The 21,590-nt window shown below is 31.6% G+C and overlaps 1 protein-coding gene across 4 annotated transcripts in view; it reads left to right on the top strand.

The window, feature by feature from the left end:
* LOC129983915 (intermembrane lipid transfer protein VPS13A-like) overlaps positions 1 to 21,590 on the top strand; it is a 419,638-nt gene that overhangs the window by 235,995 nt on the left and 162,053 nt on the right. For all 4 annotated transcript variants that reach the window (XM_056093621.1, XM_056093622.1, XM_056093619.1 and 1 more), the window contains exon 7: positions 10,302 to 10,457. In XM_056093621.1, coding sequence (XP_055949596.1) covers positions 10,302 to 10,457 — 156 coding nt within the window. The remainder of the gene's footprint in view (positions 1 to 10,301; positions 10,458 to 21,590) is intronic.

The raw sequence follows: 21,590 nt of genomic DNA, 5'->3' as shown, positions 1-21,590 counted from the left end.
TAACCGTAAATCTTAAATTTGATCATAGTCATTTAAAGGAATCTAAATTGAGACTTCAATTCTCTTAGCAATATTACAAAGATAACAGCCCTATAAAATAGAACACATAAATTAGAGAGAGAATATTTCCATTAGTTAAACTTATGAATAATATTAAACCACTAATGAATGATAATATTTGATATAAAAATTCGTTAGAATCCATAAGATTCTAGACATACGGACTTATAACTTAATCAAAACAATACAACACAATATTCAAACAGAAAATAATGAACATATAGCAGAGAAAATCGACTATCATTACGCTAATTTATAATTTTTATAGTATAAACTAAAAATAATATTTCAATATCAATCTAGAAAGTATTAACGCTGTATTCTTAGATTACTAGAATTCAAACGCCACATCTAGTATAATTACTTAAAAAGAAAAAGGCAACAACTCGATTCCATGTGGCGGAAATGGGACGGTTATCATTTTCATGCAGCGATACTTAGAAGATACGAGATCATTTCCTTTTCATTTTTTTTTTTCTTATTTCAATGCACACGTGTCAAAATTTTATTTTGTTTACACCACCTTCCATTACTTGGCTTTTCCATCGAGTTAAGGCCATTTGCTAATTTCCTTATTTATGGAACTAACTGTAAAACTAGATTTTATCTCCTAAGTTGTATGCTTGCAGCTTACGAATAAGATCAATTAGAGGAAATCTTTAAAACCAATGATTTGGCGTAAATTAGGATTTGCATTTATCGCCAATAGGCGCATTTTTTTAGCGTTTCTTTTTTAATTCAGTTTGTTTCATTTTGCAATGATGCATTTTTTACTTTCTAGTATATGTAATATAGAAAAGTTTAATAGTCCTCAACAGATTCGAGATTTTGACGAACCTCCATGTTTTAGACATCTCCCCCCCCCACCCCCGAGTTCGAAAAACTTATTTTTAGAAAATGTCCGTCTGTCTGTGACAAAAATAACTCAAAAACGCTTTGAGTTAGACGGTTGAAATTCGATATTATGACCTTTACTCTAAATTTGTAGATTTACATCAAATTTTGAGGGAAATCTGGTCTGAGGATATCTGTCTGTCCGGCTGCTTGAATTTAAGTTAACATGATAACTACAAAACGAATTGGATTAGATGGATAATTACACATATTTAACATCTATAATGTAGGCACCTGTCAAATTCATCAACAGGTTGATCATGTGTCTGTCTGTTCTTTGAGACGTGTGTAAACGCGATAATTCAAAAACGCAATGACTTAAATATATAAAATTTGGTATGGGAATTCGTGTCTAGAAATGCAGTTTGTTGTCGAATTTTTGTTTCAGTCGGTTGAGGAAAACGTGTTTTAAAGCACAAATTCAATTTTTGGATACTATTAACGCATGCCAGGGATTAATCGCCAAACAACTCGCCAAGGATGACACTTAGATTCAGTAAAAATGGTATATTCACGCCTAAAGTTAATATTTTGTAACTGTTTTACACCACTTTTCAGGTAAGGCGTCGTTTGGCATGGCAAGTTTATTAGAGAATGTGCGAGAAAGTTTTGGGAAGACCACGCCCTCTTGTTTTAAACCAGTTTATATTAATTCTCTGATAGTCTAGAGTGTTTGAAATTTTCGAAAATTATGTTTCTAAAGACAGAATTTAAAAAAAAAAAATGTCAAAACTTCAGTATCTGTGAATAATTAGTTTAATTTATAAAATTTATAATAATTAAATAATAAAATGAAGTATATTCAAAATGATTTTAAAAAAAGAATTAACGTTATTTTTCATGTTAGGATGATTTTCTGAACTTTCTTTGCCCCAAAATATTGATAGATCGGTAGAATTTTAGACTTTTTCAAGATTCATTTAACTGTGCGATATATCCGTAATGCGAAGAAGCAGTTTAACTGTGCGATATATCCGTAAAATTCATAGGCCTTTACTTAAGTATGGAAATTCGAATTTCTAATGAAGCACATCACAGTTTTCTCTAAAAATAGATGTTATTGCTATATACTATACAATGAAACGAACGATTCTCACAATAAGCAAACAAAAAATTTCTTAGTGAGCGCTGTTTCGCAGAAAGAATACAGCATGTGACATTGATATGTCACATGCTGTATTAGCCAGTGTTTATGCTTATTTGAAGTCAAATGGAAGAAGTTTTGACCGGATACCGTTGTCAAATGCGACTGAGAAAATGAGCAAGTGCTTGTGAAGCTTTAATCGATGAGATTGTGCCTCTGGCACGGTTGTGGTTTGGAGGCAGATAGCAAGGACATTAATAAACTGGTGAGAGAATGTGGCCAAGAACTATCGTAGAACTTCGTGAGTCACAGCAAAAGCTGCTGAGAAGATTTGATCAGGTTGTAATAATCATCAGATAATAATGATCAGAAGATTTGATCAGGTGGTAATTATCATCGAATAATTATGATCAGAAGATTTATCAGGTGGTAATTACCATCGAATAATAATGATCAAAAGATTGATCAGGTGGTAATTATAATTTCATCAAATAATAATGATCAGAAGATTGATCAGGTGGTAATTATAATTTCATCAAATAATAATGATCAGAAGATTGATCATGTGGTAATTACCATCAGATAATAATGATCAGAAGATTTGATCAGGTTGTAATAATCATCAAATAATAATGACCAGAAAATTTGATCAGGAGGTAATAATAGATTCAATAGAATCACAATCTTTCAGTGAAATAAAGGAGATGATGAAAGTATGGCAAAATAATGCATCAGGCGATGAGAAGCATTATCCTAATAAAGCAGTAGCTATCCGTTCTACAAATTCATTTGACGATAACGAAATGATTTGTTTTCGTTAAATTTTGAAGCTTAGCCAAAAACAAATGTCTTTTCTTGTAATGTATTATTTATGATGCATGTTTAGTTACAACATGCATCATAAATAATACATTACTATATATTTGATTGAGAATTTGTTTCGGTATTGTCCTATTTTACATGCATTCTTATGGAAGAAGGAATTATTTTGCTTAGAGAATGTTGGGCATTAATGCTCATTAAGGAATTATGCTCGTTAAGCCAGGTTTTATTTTTTTTAATGATAACAAGTTATTAACACTTTTTAAAAATGTATATTTCATTTGTATAATGTTCTAAAAGTATCAGTATTCTAAAAACGTTGTAATGTTTGATCAGAAATTGTTATTACAATTTTTTATAAAGTGATCAAGTTCGAAAACAATCTTTTATGTTTGCAATTTTTCTTAAGTCACCAAAAAATTGTACAGAACAAAAATAATTTATACAGTTTTGTCATGCTGATTTATGGTTTTTAATAATCAAGTTTTAATCAATGATTCTAGCATTAATTAAAACTTGATTAATGCTAAAATCAAGCTAATAAACAATTTTGTACTGTCGAACTGTCTTTATGACTTTTGATAAAATAATCAAGTTTGAAATCAATCATTCTTTGTGTTCGACTTTAGTACAGTGTGGTAAATAATAGCTTAAGAAAATTGTACATAAGAAAAATAAATAATATAATGTCATACAGCCATTACGACTGGCAATATCAAGTCTGAAATCATTCAGTTTTATCTTTAACTTTAACAAAGTGTGAACAACTATGTCATGAGAAATAGAAAGAAGAGAAATAAACAATATGTAATTTTATCAAGCTGTCATTACAACTTTTGATAATGTTATCAAGTTTGGAATCAGTAATCAATCAATTTTGTTTGAGACTTCATTACTGTACGGAAGATAATATCACATTATTTTATTTTTCATTTCTTTTCTTACAATAAGACAAATATGAAATCGTTTATGTCAAAAGACATAATTGATTTCTCACAATTGATTTTTGTATATAATTATGTCAATAAAAATTGAAATGAGAAAAAATTAAGTAATGTATTATTATTAAATTATCATTATGACGATTGATTAGATGATCAAAATTGAAATTAATCTATTTTATTTCCGACTTTAGTGTGACATACAGAATTATATCACAATAAATCTGCTTAGAATTTTATGCAGGGGTTCTGTGTTCCCATGATAATATCAAATGTTTCCCACCAATTAAATTTTGAAATGCATTCTAATAAAAACGACAGCGCCACTATACAGTTTAAAACATCGTGCAGTGATATGACATGCCTAGGTTACGTTTGACAAGTGACTGCAAAAATTCTAGAAACTATCAAAATTATAAACATTTTTGCGTAATATACAAATTTTTCTATACAGTTTAAAAGTTATATAATCATCATGATCAGAAAACAGAATTTTCGATAAAAATTTTAAAATAAAGAAGTGATAAAGTGTCTTTTAATATGTGAATGGTTAAAATGACAGTTTACCATTCATAGGTAAATTAACTTCATACAGAATAGCTTCCTGAAAATAACACTGTTTCAAATTTTTTTTAATATTATTTGATAATTCCTATTGTCTCCGATGATAAAATTTAAATTCTTTATATAATTACAAAAGTTAGAAAATCATCATGTTCGGCAACATATTCAGCTGAAATTCTGGAATTTTATGATACATTTTGAGTCAGAAATTCGAAGTGCCTTTTGATATGCGAAGATTACTATTCATCGATGAAACAATCTGCTACAGAATATCCTCCTGGAAGTAGTATTATTTTGAAACCTTTATAATGCTTGGTTACTCTTATAGTCTCGTCAATATAGTTTTGAATATTTTTTTTATAATTTCAAAGGTTAGCAAAACATTATGTTCGGCAACATATTCAGCTGAAATTTCGGAATTTTATAATACATTTGTGAGCCAGAAATTCGAAGTGCTTTTTGATATGCGGAAGATTACTATTCACCGATGAATCAGTAAACGATTCATTGATCAATTAATGATTCGCCTTTTGCTTTGCGGAAGATTAAATTGGAAGATTATTGTTCATCGACGAATCAATCTGCTGCAGAATAGCCTACTGGAAATATCATTATTTTGAAGTCGTTATAATGCTTGCTTACTTCCATAGTTTTAGATAATATAGTTTTGACAATTTTTTTATATAATTTTAAAAGTTAATAAATCACCATGATCGGCAACATAGTCAGCAAAAATTTTAGATTTTTATAATTACATTTTTGAAGCAGATACTCAGAGTGTTTTTTGATTAAGGAAGATTTAATTGGAAGATTACTATTTATAGATAAATTAATCTGCTACAGAATTGCATCCTTGAAGTAACATTATTTTGAAATCTTTTTAATGCTTGCTTACTTCCACAGTTTTAGACAATATAGTTTTGACTATTTTTTTTAATATAATTTTAAAAGTTAACAAATCATTATGATCGGCAACGTAGTCAGCTGAAATTTTATAATTTTTATAATACATTTTGAAGCAGATATTCAGGGTGCCTTTTGATTTGCAGAAGATTAAATTGGAAAAATTATTATTTATAGATGAATCAATCTGTTGCAGAATTGCCTCCTGGAAGTAAAATTATTTTGATATCTTTCTAATGCTTGATTTCTTCCACAGTTTTATTATTTTATAATTTCTTAATAATGGATTATAATAATTATTATTATCCATTATAGAAATATAGTTTTGACTATTTTTTAATATAATTTTAAAAGTTAACAAATCTTATTATGATCGGCAACGTAATCAGCTGAAATTTTATAATTTTTATAATACATTTTGAAGTAGATATTCATGGCGCCTTTTGATTTGCAGAAGATTAAATTAGAAAATTATTATTTATAGATGAATCAATCTGTTGCAGAATTGCCTCCTGGAAGTAGCATTATTTTGAAATCTTTCTAATGCTTGATTACTTCCACAGTTTTATTATTTTATAGTTCATTAACAATGGATAATAATAATAATAATTATCCATTCACAAATATAGTTTTGACTATTTTTTATATAATTTTTAAAGATAGCAAATCATATTGATCGGCAATGCATTCAGCAGATATTTTAGAATTTTATAATTACATTTGTAAAGCTGAAATTCGCAGTGACTTTTATGTGCAAAAATTGGAATAATAGTATTCCTCGATGATTTAATCTTCTATAGACTTGTCTCCTGGAAGTAACATAGTTCCAAAATCTTTGCATATTGTTTGCCAATGAATTCTAAAATCTTCCGCGCATTTGCATATATGTTAGGATAGGTATAATTCAACAAAATGGGAACAAATGAAAGGATGAGATTTTTGCATTTAACAATAAAGTAAATTCCGGAAATGTGCACACCTTTACGCGTTCTCGTCCCTTAGTGAGATATAATCGTCGAAAAGTGGTCGTCTCAAGATACTGAAACAAATATTTGTCTCAAATGATATAATTTTAAATAATTTTATTTTTTAATATCATTATAATAGTAGGTAAATCAGTATGTTCAACAATATGTTCATCAGAAATTTTACTGTCCAACAGAAATTTTAGAAGTGAATTAGAATTTTGCAATGCCCTTTTCATAGAGGAAATTTGCACTACAAATCGATTATTATCATTCATAGAGCAAATATCTGCTACAAAATTACCTCCTAAGAGTGAATGTCCTTTCAAAATGTTTGCAATGCTTCATTACACCCATAGTCACAAGCGCAACGTAAAGAAAAGTCAAAAGTCGACATTAAAAGGTAGAAAAAGCGGATATAATGCTGACATATTACAATGGCGGGACACAAAAGGTTGATTCTAGCTACGGGTTTTTCTCCCAATTATGACGAGATTTATCAGGAAGCTCTTTATGGCCGTGTTCCTCTTGTTGATAGCTTAATTTTCCGTTCTTTAATGAGAGTGAAAAGTGAAAAATATCAGTTGTTTGTTTGGATACAAACCCATTTCCGTCCTAGACGACATTGGAAAAAATTATTTATTTTGATGGTGTTATACAAGATTAGAAATAATTAAAATAAAAGAAATTTATTTTTTAAAGTCACTTTGAAATAGAAATTGTTCTTTTTTTAGATCAAAAACACGATAAAGATTTAAAGTAATAAAAGAATTTAAATCAATTTTTTCCGTTGTACTTAAATACAGTAAATAGTTTTTAATAAAAAAAATTGATGATATAAAAGCCATAAGACGTGACAACTAACTGTAAATAAATTTCAGAAAAAATAGATCGCAAGATTTTCTAATGATTGCAATTATGAAATACTTTAACGAGTAAAAAGTAGCGAATGCCAAAAATGATTTTTAGCGCATCTTTTCCGAAATATTCTCAAAAGTATTTTATCAGAATTCTTGCTTATCAAAACAAAAAATAAAATTGTAACATGAAATACTGTAAGTAAATTAAAATTTTATTCACATTCGAACCATCTGTTAATTTTTAATAATTATTTTGGAATTTTATTCAAATTTGTAGAACATATTAATTTTTAATAATAAAATTGGAATTTTAATAATACTTATTAATTTCTGTCAAGCATTTTTGATTTTTCTATTTTATAAAGTTCATTAAGGCACATTTATTGTGTTTTTTTTTCTAATGTCTTGTGATTTAATTTTCTGCTTTGACCCGGGGAATTTTGATAAAATAATTATATATATTTTTTTACTTCTGAGGATATCTGGAAAAATATTCGCTAAAAGTCGTTTTTGTTGTTTATTGCTCTTTAGGATTTAAAGAATTTTATATTTCACAATTGTAATCATAAAATATTACTATCAATTTATTTACAGCTGACGCCTATTATATGTAAACAAAATTTGATTGAAAGTACTCGATTAATAAATAATTATGTTTTTAAAATATTAAAAAAAACTGTCATTAGAAGTGCACAATAATACAACATTTTTAAACGTACTATATAGTGGAATCTTTACTTAACGAACATAAATAATTTACGATTCTTTCTCGTATTGCAAAACACTCGCTAAGCGAAGCAGTTTTTTTCCATAGGAATCCACGTAAAGTAGGATAATACGCACTTTCGGAAACAAATATATGTACACCAGTTTAAAACGGTTTGAAATAATCACATGACTTTCAGATTACACATGCGACGATATTTAGAAAAACGAGGTTCTTTTTAATCTCAAAATCGGTCGAGCTCCAAAACTTTTTCTAGGTGACAGATTTTTTTTTCAAAACTCCTTTGTACACTGGTTTGGAATACCACTTGACTATTGTATTGCGTAATCATTAACTTTAATTTACAACCCCCCCCCCCCCCGATCTGAAAATTGTTCGAACTCCAAAACCTTTTTTGCCAGTTAAAAAAAAATTAACAATATATATATACCTTTCGATATACATAGCTCCGATATTTTCGGTGCTTCCGATCGATCATTTCGATACACTTCTCTCAATATTTCGTGTTGATTATCGTTTTCCCCTCTGTGCTTCTTCGGGCGAAAACTTTTTAAAACCTTGACCTTTGTTGGTCAGACAAGACAATCGGGTACATGGCAGACATTCGCACCAAGCTGTAAATTTTTTTGGCGATAAGTCCCCAAATGTGACAATCTTTTTTATCATCTTCTAATAAACCTAAAAGCGAAAAAGAGATAAGTCGCTGATTTTCTTCCCGTGCATTTTGAGGCTTCAAAAACCCCCGAACCCAAGACAACATGATGTTCTGACATGATAATAAATACTGAAACAGATTTATATTGTCATTTATTTTTTATGATGCATATTTTAAAAAAAAGAAAACTGTCTAAAGAGCGTTGTCTTTAAGTTAGGCGAAAATGAGATACAGTATTACAGTTAAATAAATATTTAATGCGTATAACTACTTCCTTATCCTTAGGGTGATGGATGGTTCGCAATACACGATGCTATAATTTCCCATGCTATCAGCATTTCCCTTATTTGACTGGAGAATTGTTACTCTGTTGTAACTATTATTTCTTCCTCTCTTGAGAAAATCTCCTCCCCAGTTTTTTGCTGTGATACCAAATGCAGCTCCATAAGCTATTCTGTAATTCTGGCTTTGTTCTTCCCAAAGCTCATTGATATCGTTTATTATCCATTTCTAGCCCCATAATCTTGACCCCAAAGAAAATCTCGTCGCTTATGGTTCCACAATCACTTGTTCACATACCTAGTAGTTGTTTAGGCAACGCTATCCAGCCGAAGCTTTTTTTATGTAGGCGCAACATTTTATTTTGCTCGTTATATGTGGGTTGACCGCGCTAAGAATTGCAATCTATTGCGAAAAATCAGTTACGAAAATCAAACTTTATAAAGATATAATTTTCAAACATATTAGAAGTTATGTTTAATAAATGTTTGTGTCCACGGTGTAAAAGCTACCAAGTAGTAACAAATTTCCGAAGAACTACGCAGTAGTATGATTTTGATGTGTAATCAGTACATCGGTTGCTGTACAATAGAGAAATATAGGCACAGTAAGCAAATATATTCGGACTCTGAACGCGCAATGACCCTGCTAATTTAGACTCCTACGCCCCAGTGAAGACTAGAGGCTCAGAATTTTTTTGACAATGTCCCGTCAGGGAAACTTTCAAAACATGCAGTGCCCATCGGGGCAGGTGGTTGGACGTTCCTTAAAAGATTTTAATTAGAAGAATTGACCAGCTGTGTGGTCGGATAGTCCACACTTATCCTATTGATACTGCCATCTCTGTAATGGCAGGGTGGTCGACTGTGTATTGCTGTTCCCAACCTACTTTTATCTGATTAAATGACGCGATCTTAAGCCACGTTTCAATTGCCTCAATTGATATAGACGTACATCTGCCAACTTACCTATTGTTGGACCATACCCGCCTGTGGGCGTCGGTCCGGAGCTTCTTGAAATTGTCGGTAAAATGAACAGACATCAAAGAACACCGGAAATCCACAAGTGAGGGGAAGGAAAACCAAATGCTTCGGTCTCAAGACGCACTCAAGTCGTCGGAACGAGGCTTTAAGCCCCGTTCCGACGACCCGTGCGCATCATCAAACAGGCCCATTTTGCTTTTTCCCCCCTTTCTTGTGGTTTTCCGAGGTTCTTTTTACCAACAATTTGCGGAAAGCTCCCGATTAACGTCCACAGGCGGGGGTGGTTCTACAATGGGTTAATTGGCAGAGATACGACCATATCCGTAAAGGCAACGGGTCGTCGGAACGGGGCTTTAGATGGATGACAGAAGCACTATCCCACTATGCCCCATCTCAAACTCACGTTTGGTCTTTAGCCTCGGAAAAAGTTTACTTTAAAGTTTTGGTCTTTAGCCTCGGCGAACTGAAACTTCACATAGTTACGCATTACGAAAGGTTAAAAAATAATATACTGCTACTGCTAATTTATTTTGAGATTTACTTTCCATTTTTTTCTTTCTTTAGGTGTCACTTCAAAATGTGCATATTCGTTACGAAGATACCGTATCGACTAGCGGACCTCTGGCATGTGGTTTGGTGCTTCAAAATTTAACTGCTGTTACCACTAATAGCAAATGGAAGGCTACACAAATTGATGCTGATGCGAGGAGCCTTTTTAAGGTAAGAAACTATAGAAATATGATGCAATTCTTATTAGGGAATTCCAAATCATTGTGCGTCAAGATGAATTTGAATATTAAGTTTGTTGATATGTCCTACATATTTACTTAACAGGTTTAAAACTCATCTTGACACTGAACTCGAAAACTCATTTCGAAATTCATGATTGCGTGGTTATCACCTAACTGAAGATCATCATTTAGATGAATGTCGTCAATTAGATGATGATAAAATGTTATTAACGTTTAATTATACATCTGCTTTATGGCACAAAGTTCATATTTGTGATGTATAATCAACGATTGATGTATAAAATAATTAAGGATAAAAAGTTTCACAAATTCTGAATTTTAGAAATAAGTGCAGCATTATGCCATTTTTGCGCATGATAATGCGCTAGATAAAATGATTATGATGATGCCCTAGATAAAATTATTAATTATACATCATACGGTGATAAAGATGTTGCGCTAGATAAAATTATTAATTTTACATCATACGGTGATCCGGATGATGCCCTAGGTAAAATGATTATGATGATGTGCTAGATAAAATAATTAATTATTCATCATACGATGATTAGGAGGATGCGTTAGATAAAATTATTAACTATACAGCATACGATAATTAGGATGATGCGCTAGATAAAATGATTAATTGTATATCATATGATGATTATATGTTATTGTTAGATAGTCCTCCAATAAGACAATTATACGGCACAAAGTTCATATTTCTGACATATAATCAACAATTGGTGTATAAAATAATTAAGGATAAACCATCTCCCAAACTCTGTATTTGAGTGCAATACTATGCCGCTTTTGCATATTTCAAGATATCAGTGGACCACTGGAGCAGAACAAGAGGAAGCTTAAATAACGGGAAACACCCTACTTTAATTAATAATTAACATTAATCTAAATAATAATTTACATTATCATTTTAATTAATATTTTACATTATCAATACGTATAAACCTACATTAATTAATACTTAAAATTAATCGTAGTAAATTAACAAAAACTGTTCTAAGCAAACGAAAAACGTTAATGTCTGTAACTGAAAACATGGTAATGATGAATTCTTATAAATGAATACAATTGATTAAGAGAGAATTCTTGAAATGTCTATTTTCATATTAGCTTTATACTTTCTCACATATGAAAGAGAAAGTCAGCTATCTTTAAAAACTTCGTTATCAATATTTTGATGGTGCTTTCTACTTTTGTATTCCTCTGAGTCTTAATAACATTTTTGAAAATTGCTTATATGTAAGTGTAATAGTTATTCCGACAACGGATTGAATTAGACAATTGAAACAGGTATGTAATTTTTAACCACAGATTATAGATTTTTATCAAATTTGGGGGAAAATCTAAGCTTAGGAAAATGTATATTTATCTGCCATACATGCAGTCTGATGATTTTTTCTTTTTTTGGTGAAACTGAGGTTTGACAGACATTTAAAATTTTCCAAGTATCCGCACAACTCAAAGTTTTGTATTATAAATAACGTGATCTGATTTTTTTTAAATGTAAATATTGGATTCATATTGATTAAAGTTTTGATAAATGTTTGATGAAAAAAGAAGATGAAGAAGAGATTTGTTTGAAATTTCCCTTTTCTGAAATGTAAAGAGTTTTTATTTCAAACGAAAAGGAAGCATAAACAGTGTTTTTTCTTTACCTTCAAAGAAAAATTCATCATACATGGTTGAATTTCTCTTTTACGTTAAGTGCATTTCGTGCGGAAACTGTAACAGAGAAATTGAATATAATTTATTCTCAATATATGATTTATTATATAATACGATTATACTTAAAATATTTCAATAATGTTTTTAAAAGAAGATTCGGTTGAATAGCGGTTCTAATTTTTATCTTTGGTGTTTTAATGGGGCTGTTTTAGCCTTGTGGCTGATGAAATTGGACTGAAGAATCACATGTTCGAGACCAATTACACCAAATATGTGGGAATGTTTCAGACTAAATTTTTAACTGCCAAGCCTTTTTGTGCTGCGGTAGTGTAGAGAAAGGAAGAAGGCTTATCAGTTGCCCACTATATAATTAATAGTTTATAATGCAAGATTTTCATCAGTATATTATGCTGAGTCTAGTTTGGCGACTCCAAGAACCTAGATAAGTTCGTTCCAAAATTCGTCAAATAGCAGGTATGATTGAGAATGGGTATTCAGAGCTTGTGTTTCTCTACATAATATATGATCTTGATGATTTAGGGTAGGCTTTGGAGTTAGAGAATCACAAGGATGAAATGAATTCCATCCAAGATTGGTAAATTAAATATTCTTACTTCAGGATAATTCCATCGTGAACACACATCCTTACCTTCATATTTAAGATAAGAAGAAGGAGGAGTGATGACAGCACGTTTAACTGCTGGAGGACCACATAATCGTGATCAAGTCTGCCGAATTCTCCAATTATATGAATCTACGACAGAGTAATTCAGATGTAGTCAAACTTTCTCTCGTTGATTTGATGAAATAGTAATGGAGAGGGAGTGATGAGAGCAAGATTTATTGTTGGAGGATCACATAATCGAGATCAAGTCTGCCGAATTCTCACATTATAAGAGTCCACTACAGAATAATTCAGTTGTAGTCAAACTTTTTCTTGCTGATGAGATGAGATAGTAATGGAGAGGGAGTAAGGATAGCAAGCTTTATTGTTGGAGGATCACATAATCGTGATCAAGTCTGCCGAATTCTCAAATTATATGAGTCCACTACAGAGTAATTCAGTTGTAGTCAAACTTTCTCTCGTTGATTTGATGAGATAGTAATGGAGAGGGAGGACAGCAAGCTTTATTGTTGGAGGATCACATAATCGTGATCAAGTCAGCCGAATTCTCAAATTATATAAATCTACAACAGAGTAATTCAGATGTAGTCAAACTTTTTCTTGCTGATGAGATGAGATAGTAATGGAGAGGGAGTAAGGATAGCAAGCTTTATTGTTGGAGAATCACATAATCGAAATCAAGTCTGCCGAATTCTCACATTATACGAGTCCACTACAGAATAATTCAGTTGTAGTCAAACTTTTTCTTGCTGATGAGATGAGATAGTAATGGAGAGGGAGTAAGGATAGCAAGCTTTATTGTTGGAGGATCACATAATCGAAATCAAGTGTGCCGAATTCTTAAATTATATGAGTCCACTACAGAGTAATTTAGTTGTAGTCAAACATTCTCTCGTTGATTTGATGAGATAGTAATGGAGAGGGAAGACAGCAAGCTTTATTGTTGGAGGATCACATAATCGAGATCAAGTCTGCCGAATTCTTAAATTATATGAGTCCACTACAGAGTAATTCAGTTGTAGTCAAACTTTTTCTCCTTGATTTGATGAGATAGTAATGAAGAGGGAGTAATGGACACTATCTTGATATTGGTCGGTTATATGATTGAAATCAATTTAACCAAAGATACTTCAAAGACACGGCTTTGCTTTAAGCTGATTCCATTGCAGTCGAAAGTTCTCAAATAAGTGTGATATCAATATAAGGGAGAAGGGATCAAGAAAATAAAGTTTACATCCTTAAATTTGAGACTTGCTCTCAAAATTCGTTTCTGTTATTTCAAATTGTAGTGTAAATCTAATTAAAAAAAAAACTGGAATTTTAGCATTTGCTCATTATAGAAGATCATCTAAAAATATTTATTTCATTTGTTTTTAAGAAACCTACGATAAAATGTGAAGTTGAAGCCTTATCTTTAATAGACTATTTAATAGCCGAAATTTCTCCTACAGAACTTCCTTATTTTTCAAAAGAATATATCTTAAATAGGTAACCGGAACTGTTCATGAGATATTTCATAAGCTTGTGCAAGTGTCATTATCTGTCAAATTGTAGCACGTGTGTGAAATTGTTTCATGTGTTCTCTTTTTAGTTTTATGGTCGCTTTTCTCGTGGAAACTTGACAGATGCATTATCTTCTTGGATAAAAAAAAAATATTTTTTTTCTGTCATATTTTTATTTGCGTTTAATATTTTTAATAAATAGGATTCTGCTATCTCAAGAATAAGATAATTAAAATTTCTAGCACTAGAGGATAGTTCTAGAACCTCTAAAGACATATTGTGACATTGGAACAATAAATCAATCAGGTGATTATAAAAAAATACATAGCGATAATACCGATGTTTACTGAAAAGAAAGTTCCGAGTTTTCATATAGATGTAAATTGACATAATCAGTATCTGTAATCTTTGATTGCTATTTTAATCAATGTTTTAATTAAATCAAATACTAGAAAAGATTTTCTGACCGTTCAGTTGGCATGGGCGTGGCTTCTCAGAAAAAGTTGGTCGTGGTTAGGAGTCTTGACGTTCAAAACTTTGAAACCGAGTTTTGTAAAGCTAAAGCATATCCCATCCCTATTTATATTTAAAAAATACAAGGTTCTTTAAATTTTTGAGCACTTACTATCTTCGGTATTTGATCTTACATATTTTCTGGCTTTCATTTTTATTTCATTTTTTTTTATGATCCTTAAACATATATGTAATCTATTGTATCTCGGCAATTTTTTTTTATTACTTGAAGTGATAAGGGTCCTGAAGGTTAGGAGTTTATAATCATAAATTGACTACTTTGATCCCCCCTGGGCCGCGGTGGCCTGGCGGTAAGGTCCCGGCTTCGGAACCAGAGGGTTTCAGGTTCGAGACCCGATTCCACCGAAGAACCGTCGTGTAATGGGGTCTGTTGCACGTTAAATCCGTCCTGACCAAACGTCCTCCCGCTGGTGTGGTGTGGTGTGGTGTGGAGAGGGGGGTGCCAGCTCAGGTGTCGTCCTCGTCATCTGACCGTGGTTCAAAATTATGAGATCCGTCCCAAAATAGCCCTATGGTTGAGTCCTAAGAGCCCTCACCGGCCATGGTACAAGCCTTCCAGTGGGAAGTATGTCCCGTCGTCGATGGGAGGTAGGAAACCTCCACTTTTTCTGTACCCACAAGGGTGACGAGAACCAACCAACATATCAGAAGCTTCTCATTATCATATTTTAGGTGCCTCTCATTAGGATAAGCTTTGTTTATAAGAAAATATTGGGCCTTTAAAAACTATTTTCCGTGCTATGTAGTCTTATTCGGTTCAACAAATTTTCCTTGACTTCATTGTTGAATGCACAATTTTTTTACTCGAAGCAAATACGCATTTTAATGGGAAAACACTTGAATATGAATGATATATAGGACGGAAAAAAATAGATTCTGTCCTAGTATGTCAAGAACATTTATACTTCTATTAACTCCCTGAAATAAGCGCAATGAAAGTTTAGTAGTAATAAATAAAGTGATTTTCAATCCATTGGACCTTCCTATATCCCTATCCAAAAATTTATTCTATCTTATATAAAAGCACTTACTATCCTTTTTTGAACTAACATATTTTCGGGGACTACATTTTTTTGTAAACACTTTTTCCTCGGTCCTCAAACATATATGCAATGTATTGTGTTTATATATATATATATATATATATATATATATATATATATATATATATTGGTTACTTGAAGTGATAACGGTTCTGAAAATTTGCTCTGTTTATTATAATAAAATACTGGATTTTAAAAACTTTTTTTTTTTTTTTTACTATCTAACCTTTTCCGGTCCAAGAAATTTTCCATGACTTCACTATTGAGTTCAGAAATTTTTTATTCGGATCAAATATTCATTTTAATGGTAAAACAGAAAAATGTAAAAGGCACATAGGACGAAAAAATATTATGTTCTAGTATGTCAAGTGCATATATCTTTCTGAAATAAGCGCAGTGTAAGTTAAATATTAAAGAATAATGCTGATTTTCAACTCATTAGACCTTCATATTTCTTCGCCGTCCTAAGAATGTTTTCGAACTCATATTTTTATGCGCATTTGTTCGTGTGTATGTGAAGGATTTAATTCATAGTACGAATGAATTAAATCATTATGGCTGAAATTTCAACACGCCACTGTTATTTCAAAATTGCATACCTCTATTAGATTATGGCCAAATTAATATGTATACAAAATAATATAGTTTTGATCTATACTCTATTCTCTTCTTTATACTTGAAGCAAATACGCATTTTTATGGGGAAACACATAAATACGAAAGCTAAAAAAAGATTACACCCTAGTGTATCAAGTACATATCTCTTTCTATTAAATCTCAGAAATAAGCTCTTTGAAAGCTTAGTAGTATGAATAACAATGATGTTCAACCTTTCAGACCTTCATATTTTCTCCGCCGCCTTACAAATGTTTTCAAAATTGTATTTTTATGTACATCTCTTAGTGTGAATGTGAAGGATTTGACTCATTGTACGAATGAATAGATAGTTGAAATTTTGGCATGCCACTTTTATTTCAAAATTGGGGAGCAGTTTCAAATTTTGGACCAACTCAATTTTGGCATGCCACTCTTATTTCAAAATTGTAGACCAGTTTCAAATTTCGGACCAACTCAATTTTGGCATGCCACTCTTATTTCAAAATTGTAGACCAGTTTCAAATTTCGGACCAACTCAATTTTGGCGTTCTACTCTTATTTCAAAATTGTAGATCAGTTTCAAATTTTGGACCAACTCAATTTTGGCATACCACTCTTATTTCAAAATTGTAGACCAGTTTCAAATTTTGGACCAACTCAATTTTGGCATACCACTCTTATTTCAAAATTGTAGACCAGTTTCAAATTTTGGACCAACTCAATTTTGGCATGCCATTCTTATTTCAAAATTGTAGACCAGTTTCAAATTTGGGACCAACTCAATCGGTAGCGAAATAATCTATTCTTGGTCTATACTCGAAATATTCCCTTCCTAGTATAAGGAAGGGGATCTTTCGAGTATAGACCAAGAATAGATTATTTCACTACCACGAGTGTAGACTAAATTGGATCGATTAATAAAAGTACAAGACATGTACAAAAAAAAAACAATTTTTTTATACACCCGATGCCACTCTTATTGAATTTAAATATTATGCACATTTTGAATGCATATTTGTTTCAGATTATTACCCCTCATGTCCATGATCATATGAGCACACATTTAATACTCATATTTATTCAAATCAAAGTACGCATTTAATATGCATATTTAAGGCAAATTTTGATACAGCAATGATACTAAGTACAGCCATCTTTGAAGTCTTCATAACGTGATCTGAAAGCTATTCCCATGGGGTCTGCCATAAGGCGATCCAAATAGCTATTCCTTTGGAGTCTTGCCATAACACGAAGCACTGATAGTATTTTTCGTATTCTTATCTCAGTTTTCTCGAGATGTCGATGCACTTTGCTCGCTGAATGGCGGCCCTCCCCCGAAGGCTATTTGGCCTAATGGGAGGGTGTCGGTGATCTTTATCGATCGAATCACCGTTTCCGGTCATTCCATCACTGGACATTACTAATGCATCCGTTCTTCTACTTGTCTGAAAAGAAAGAGGGGAATTCTTAAATAGGAATAGTACTACGAAACGTGGAAGGATGTTATTACTGAATTCTTTGGCGAAAGCTAGGGAATTTGATATAGAATATGAACGTGAAGCGTAAGTGTTTTTGTAATGGTGGTTTATGAAGCTATATTTATTTAAGAAATTCAAGTATACACCATTTTTAATAGAGATATTGGTGAAATTCATATTTTTCTTATATTAATGAAATAAAAGGTCCATATCTGAATTTTATCCATATCTATTACTTATTCATGAAGCTACTGGAAATAATACTGTAGTTTATAAAGCAGAAGTTTGAAATAGGACTCTATATTACTCAAAATTGTTTTGATTTTCAGTTGCTTAAAAATTTGGCGAATTTTTTGGCGAAAGCTAGAGAATTTAGCACAGAATATCAATGTAAAATGTTTTTGTAATGGTGTTTTATGAAACTACATTCAAATAAAATAAAATATTATACAATTTGGCGAATTTTTTGGCGAAAGCTGGAGAATTTTGAGCAGTTTATGAATACAAAATGTTTTTGTAATGGCGGTTTATGAAACTATATTCATTTATAAAATTCAAATATGCATAATTTTAATAGAGATATTGGTGAAATTCATATTTTTGTTATTTAGTGTTATAAATTGTTTATATCTGATTTTTAATTCTGTTATCTACGCTATAGATAATAATATGAGCAGTTTATATAGCGGGAATTTAAAACCAAACTTTGTTATACTTAAAATTTTTCTGATTTTTGGTTGCTTAAAAGTAACGAGAATTATCTGCTAATTTCCTCTAATGTCACATTAGAGGGAAGATATTTTATCTCTCGATGGCAGACTTAATATGAATCTAATGACATTACTTGGCGATATGGAACCACTGGCAAATGTTTATGGTGCAGTACCTTTTTCAGTCCTGGTGAATATAAAAGTAATAATGTTGATGTTATTTAGTGATATTTAACACCAAACCCCGTTCCGACTGCCCTTGCTGAGACAGGTACATTTTACCTCCTTTACCCTCTCCTGTGGTTTTCTGAGGTTTTTCTTATGTCTGTTCATTTTACCGACAATTTGTGGGAAGCTCCCGATCAACGTTCATAGGCGGGGGGTGGTCCTACAATAGATGGCAGATTTTCGACCATATCCGTAATTGAACGGGTCGTCGGAAAGGGGCTTAAGATCGTGGATCTTTGGCTTTTTGCCAGTCCATAGTAAGGCCACTGTATCTAGTTTTAAATTGAACCCTTCTTTTGCATTTTGGATCTTACTATCATGCCATAACTGGTCTCATCTAGGTATTAATTGATTTTTCTATTATCATTCTTTCACACTGAATATTAAGATTAAAAAAATATTTAAATTAGCCTTTTTCTGTATTTAAAGAATAAATGGTTAGTGATGTGTCTTTAGGCAAGAGTGTTAAACTTTTGCAACTGAAAATTTTATCCTCTTCTTTATACTAGTTAAAGAATTCAATATAAGATATTAAAAACATTTATAAACAAATCAGTTTATCAAAAAATACAAAAGTATGCTCTACCATAGTCTTAAAACTTGATATGCTACAAAGTACTTAAAAATAGCTTTGAGCAATAGAGTAGTGCTAAGCCATTAGTTCGAAACAAGATACGATAAAAGGATTGGGGATTTCATAAAAAATGATCCCATTAAGATATCATATGTCCATCAACTTGAGAAGGACACTCTTTTGTGAATTGATTTTCTGATTTGGATAAAAATAGCCCGATGATACATTATTGGACATTTAAAAAAGTTGTGTGAACATTATGTCATTAGTTAACTCGGAACTGAAAATAAGATACTTTGTTTAATGTACTGGAAAATAAAATGAAGTTCTTTTATTCAAGCAACTATGTTCTAAAAAATATAAAATACAGATATGTTGATTAATATCTAGATACTGTATTCAATTTTATAAGGGATAAAATTTTAGTTTAGTTAGTTAACCAAGTTTTAAAACTTCATGAAAGCTTCATGGGATGTTAATGTATTTAAACATTATTGAGCCGGCGTCCTGCCATAGGGGTAGCGCGTCTTCCCCGTGATCTGGGCTTCCTGGGTTCGAGTCCCGGTTCGGGCATGGTTGTTCTTCGTCTGTTCTTACTGTGAGATGTGTGAATGTGCCACTGCCTCCTTGTTAAAAAGGGTTGTGCAAGCGAATTTGATGCCCTAGTTGCCCTAAATGCTATGAAAGTGGCCCTTGCTGGCGCTACTAAAACAATAGACGCTCCCTTGGCTTAAAATTGCTGACTTCGTCAGCGAGATTGTCCATGGCAAGTGCCATTATAAACAACAACAACAAACATGATTGAAATTTACTGTTGAACCATGGTCAGAGACAATGACAATACTGGATCCAGATGCAGATTTTAAAAAATCAAAATAAAGAAAGGACTTTATTAATGAACAATCAATTCGCCTTTGGTCACTGTTATAAACAGTAGACGCAATGCATTCTAAACAGTTGAATTAAAGTGGGGGTGTATATAAAAGTGTACTATTTGTTATATATTATCAAAGAAGTTGTAACATATTCTAAATACTATATATGTAGCACTATATTATCAAACTTATAATATCGACGATTGGCAATCATGGTGTCTTTAAGTAACGATTTATACTAATATTTCTATTTATTTCCTTCAGAATTAATTAATGAAAGTTTAAAAATATCAACTCTAATATTAAATTTAAAATAAATACTGCCTATAATAAAACGGTTCAGTCCTAACAATTTACTTTCGGACGATTTTAGGGTTTATATTGAACCCCCAAACTTCTCCAGAAAATTTACGTATGCAAGACTATATATATTCTTGAGCATGAAACCCCTAAAATGTTAGTCAACATTCGCCTTGTGACTACAGTTATAATTCTGTATCAAATTTTGCATTCCTATTGATCGAAAAAAGACGTTCAAAATGCGTACTCGCTAATGCATATATTCGAATTCCAGTTATTAACCGTCAAAAAATCGCCAAAGATCGTATGATAATACGCTTTTTCATAGCTATTATTCGCCATTGGCACATTAGTACATTTATTAGAGAGTTTCGAGAAAGTTCCAAAGAGTACATTCCCACTCGTTTTTGAAATTTAACGATAAAAAGAATTCTCTCCAAAGCATCAAAGGCAAAATAAAGTCAATAACTTAATTTTTTTCTCCTGTCTAACTTTGTCACGGTTTAATATAGAAACGTCATACGGCTTTTCAAATCTTTGAACTCTCCGATGATGTATAACATTAGAGCTTATTTATTTTAAAAGAAAACATAGTATTCCTTGACCTTTAGAAACCCAGCTGTCAGTGAGCCAACAGCTCGAAAGACAATATGAACAAAAGTGTGTTTATTGATCATATATTTACATCTATTAGATGATTGATCAGTCGCTGCAAGTCAAACAAAAACGCACATCTAAGTTCTTTGAATCGCTGCGTACAAAGGTCATGAAACTGGTTTTTGTACTGTTGTTTTGTTATTTATGCATTGACCAGAAATTTAGCAGAGATGAATGTTTGATAACTGGCTAAACAGAGACAAAGAATCAAGTTTCGATCTTTTTTTTTTATTTAACGTTAATACGTTTTAGCTTTTGATTTGATAACATTATGGTACCGTGAGCAAACCAAATCAGTCACGCTCTTTT

This window comes from Argiope bruennichi, chromosome 9, assembly GCF_947563725.1.
Source record: "Argiope bruennichi chromosome 9, qqArgBrue1.1, whole genome shotgun sequence".
In the NCBI taxonomy this organism is placed as follows: Eukaryota; Metazoa; Arthropoda; class Arachnida; order Araneae; family Araneidae; genus Argiope; species Argiope bruennichi.
This window is presented reverse-complemented; position numbering and strand designations above follow the sequence as displayed.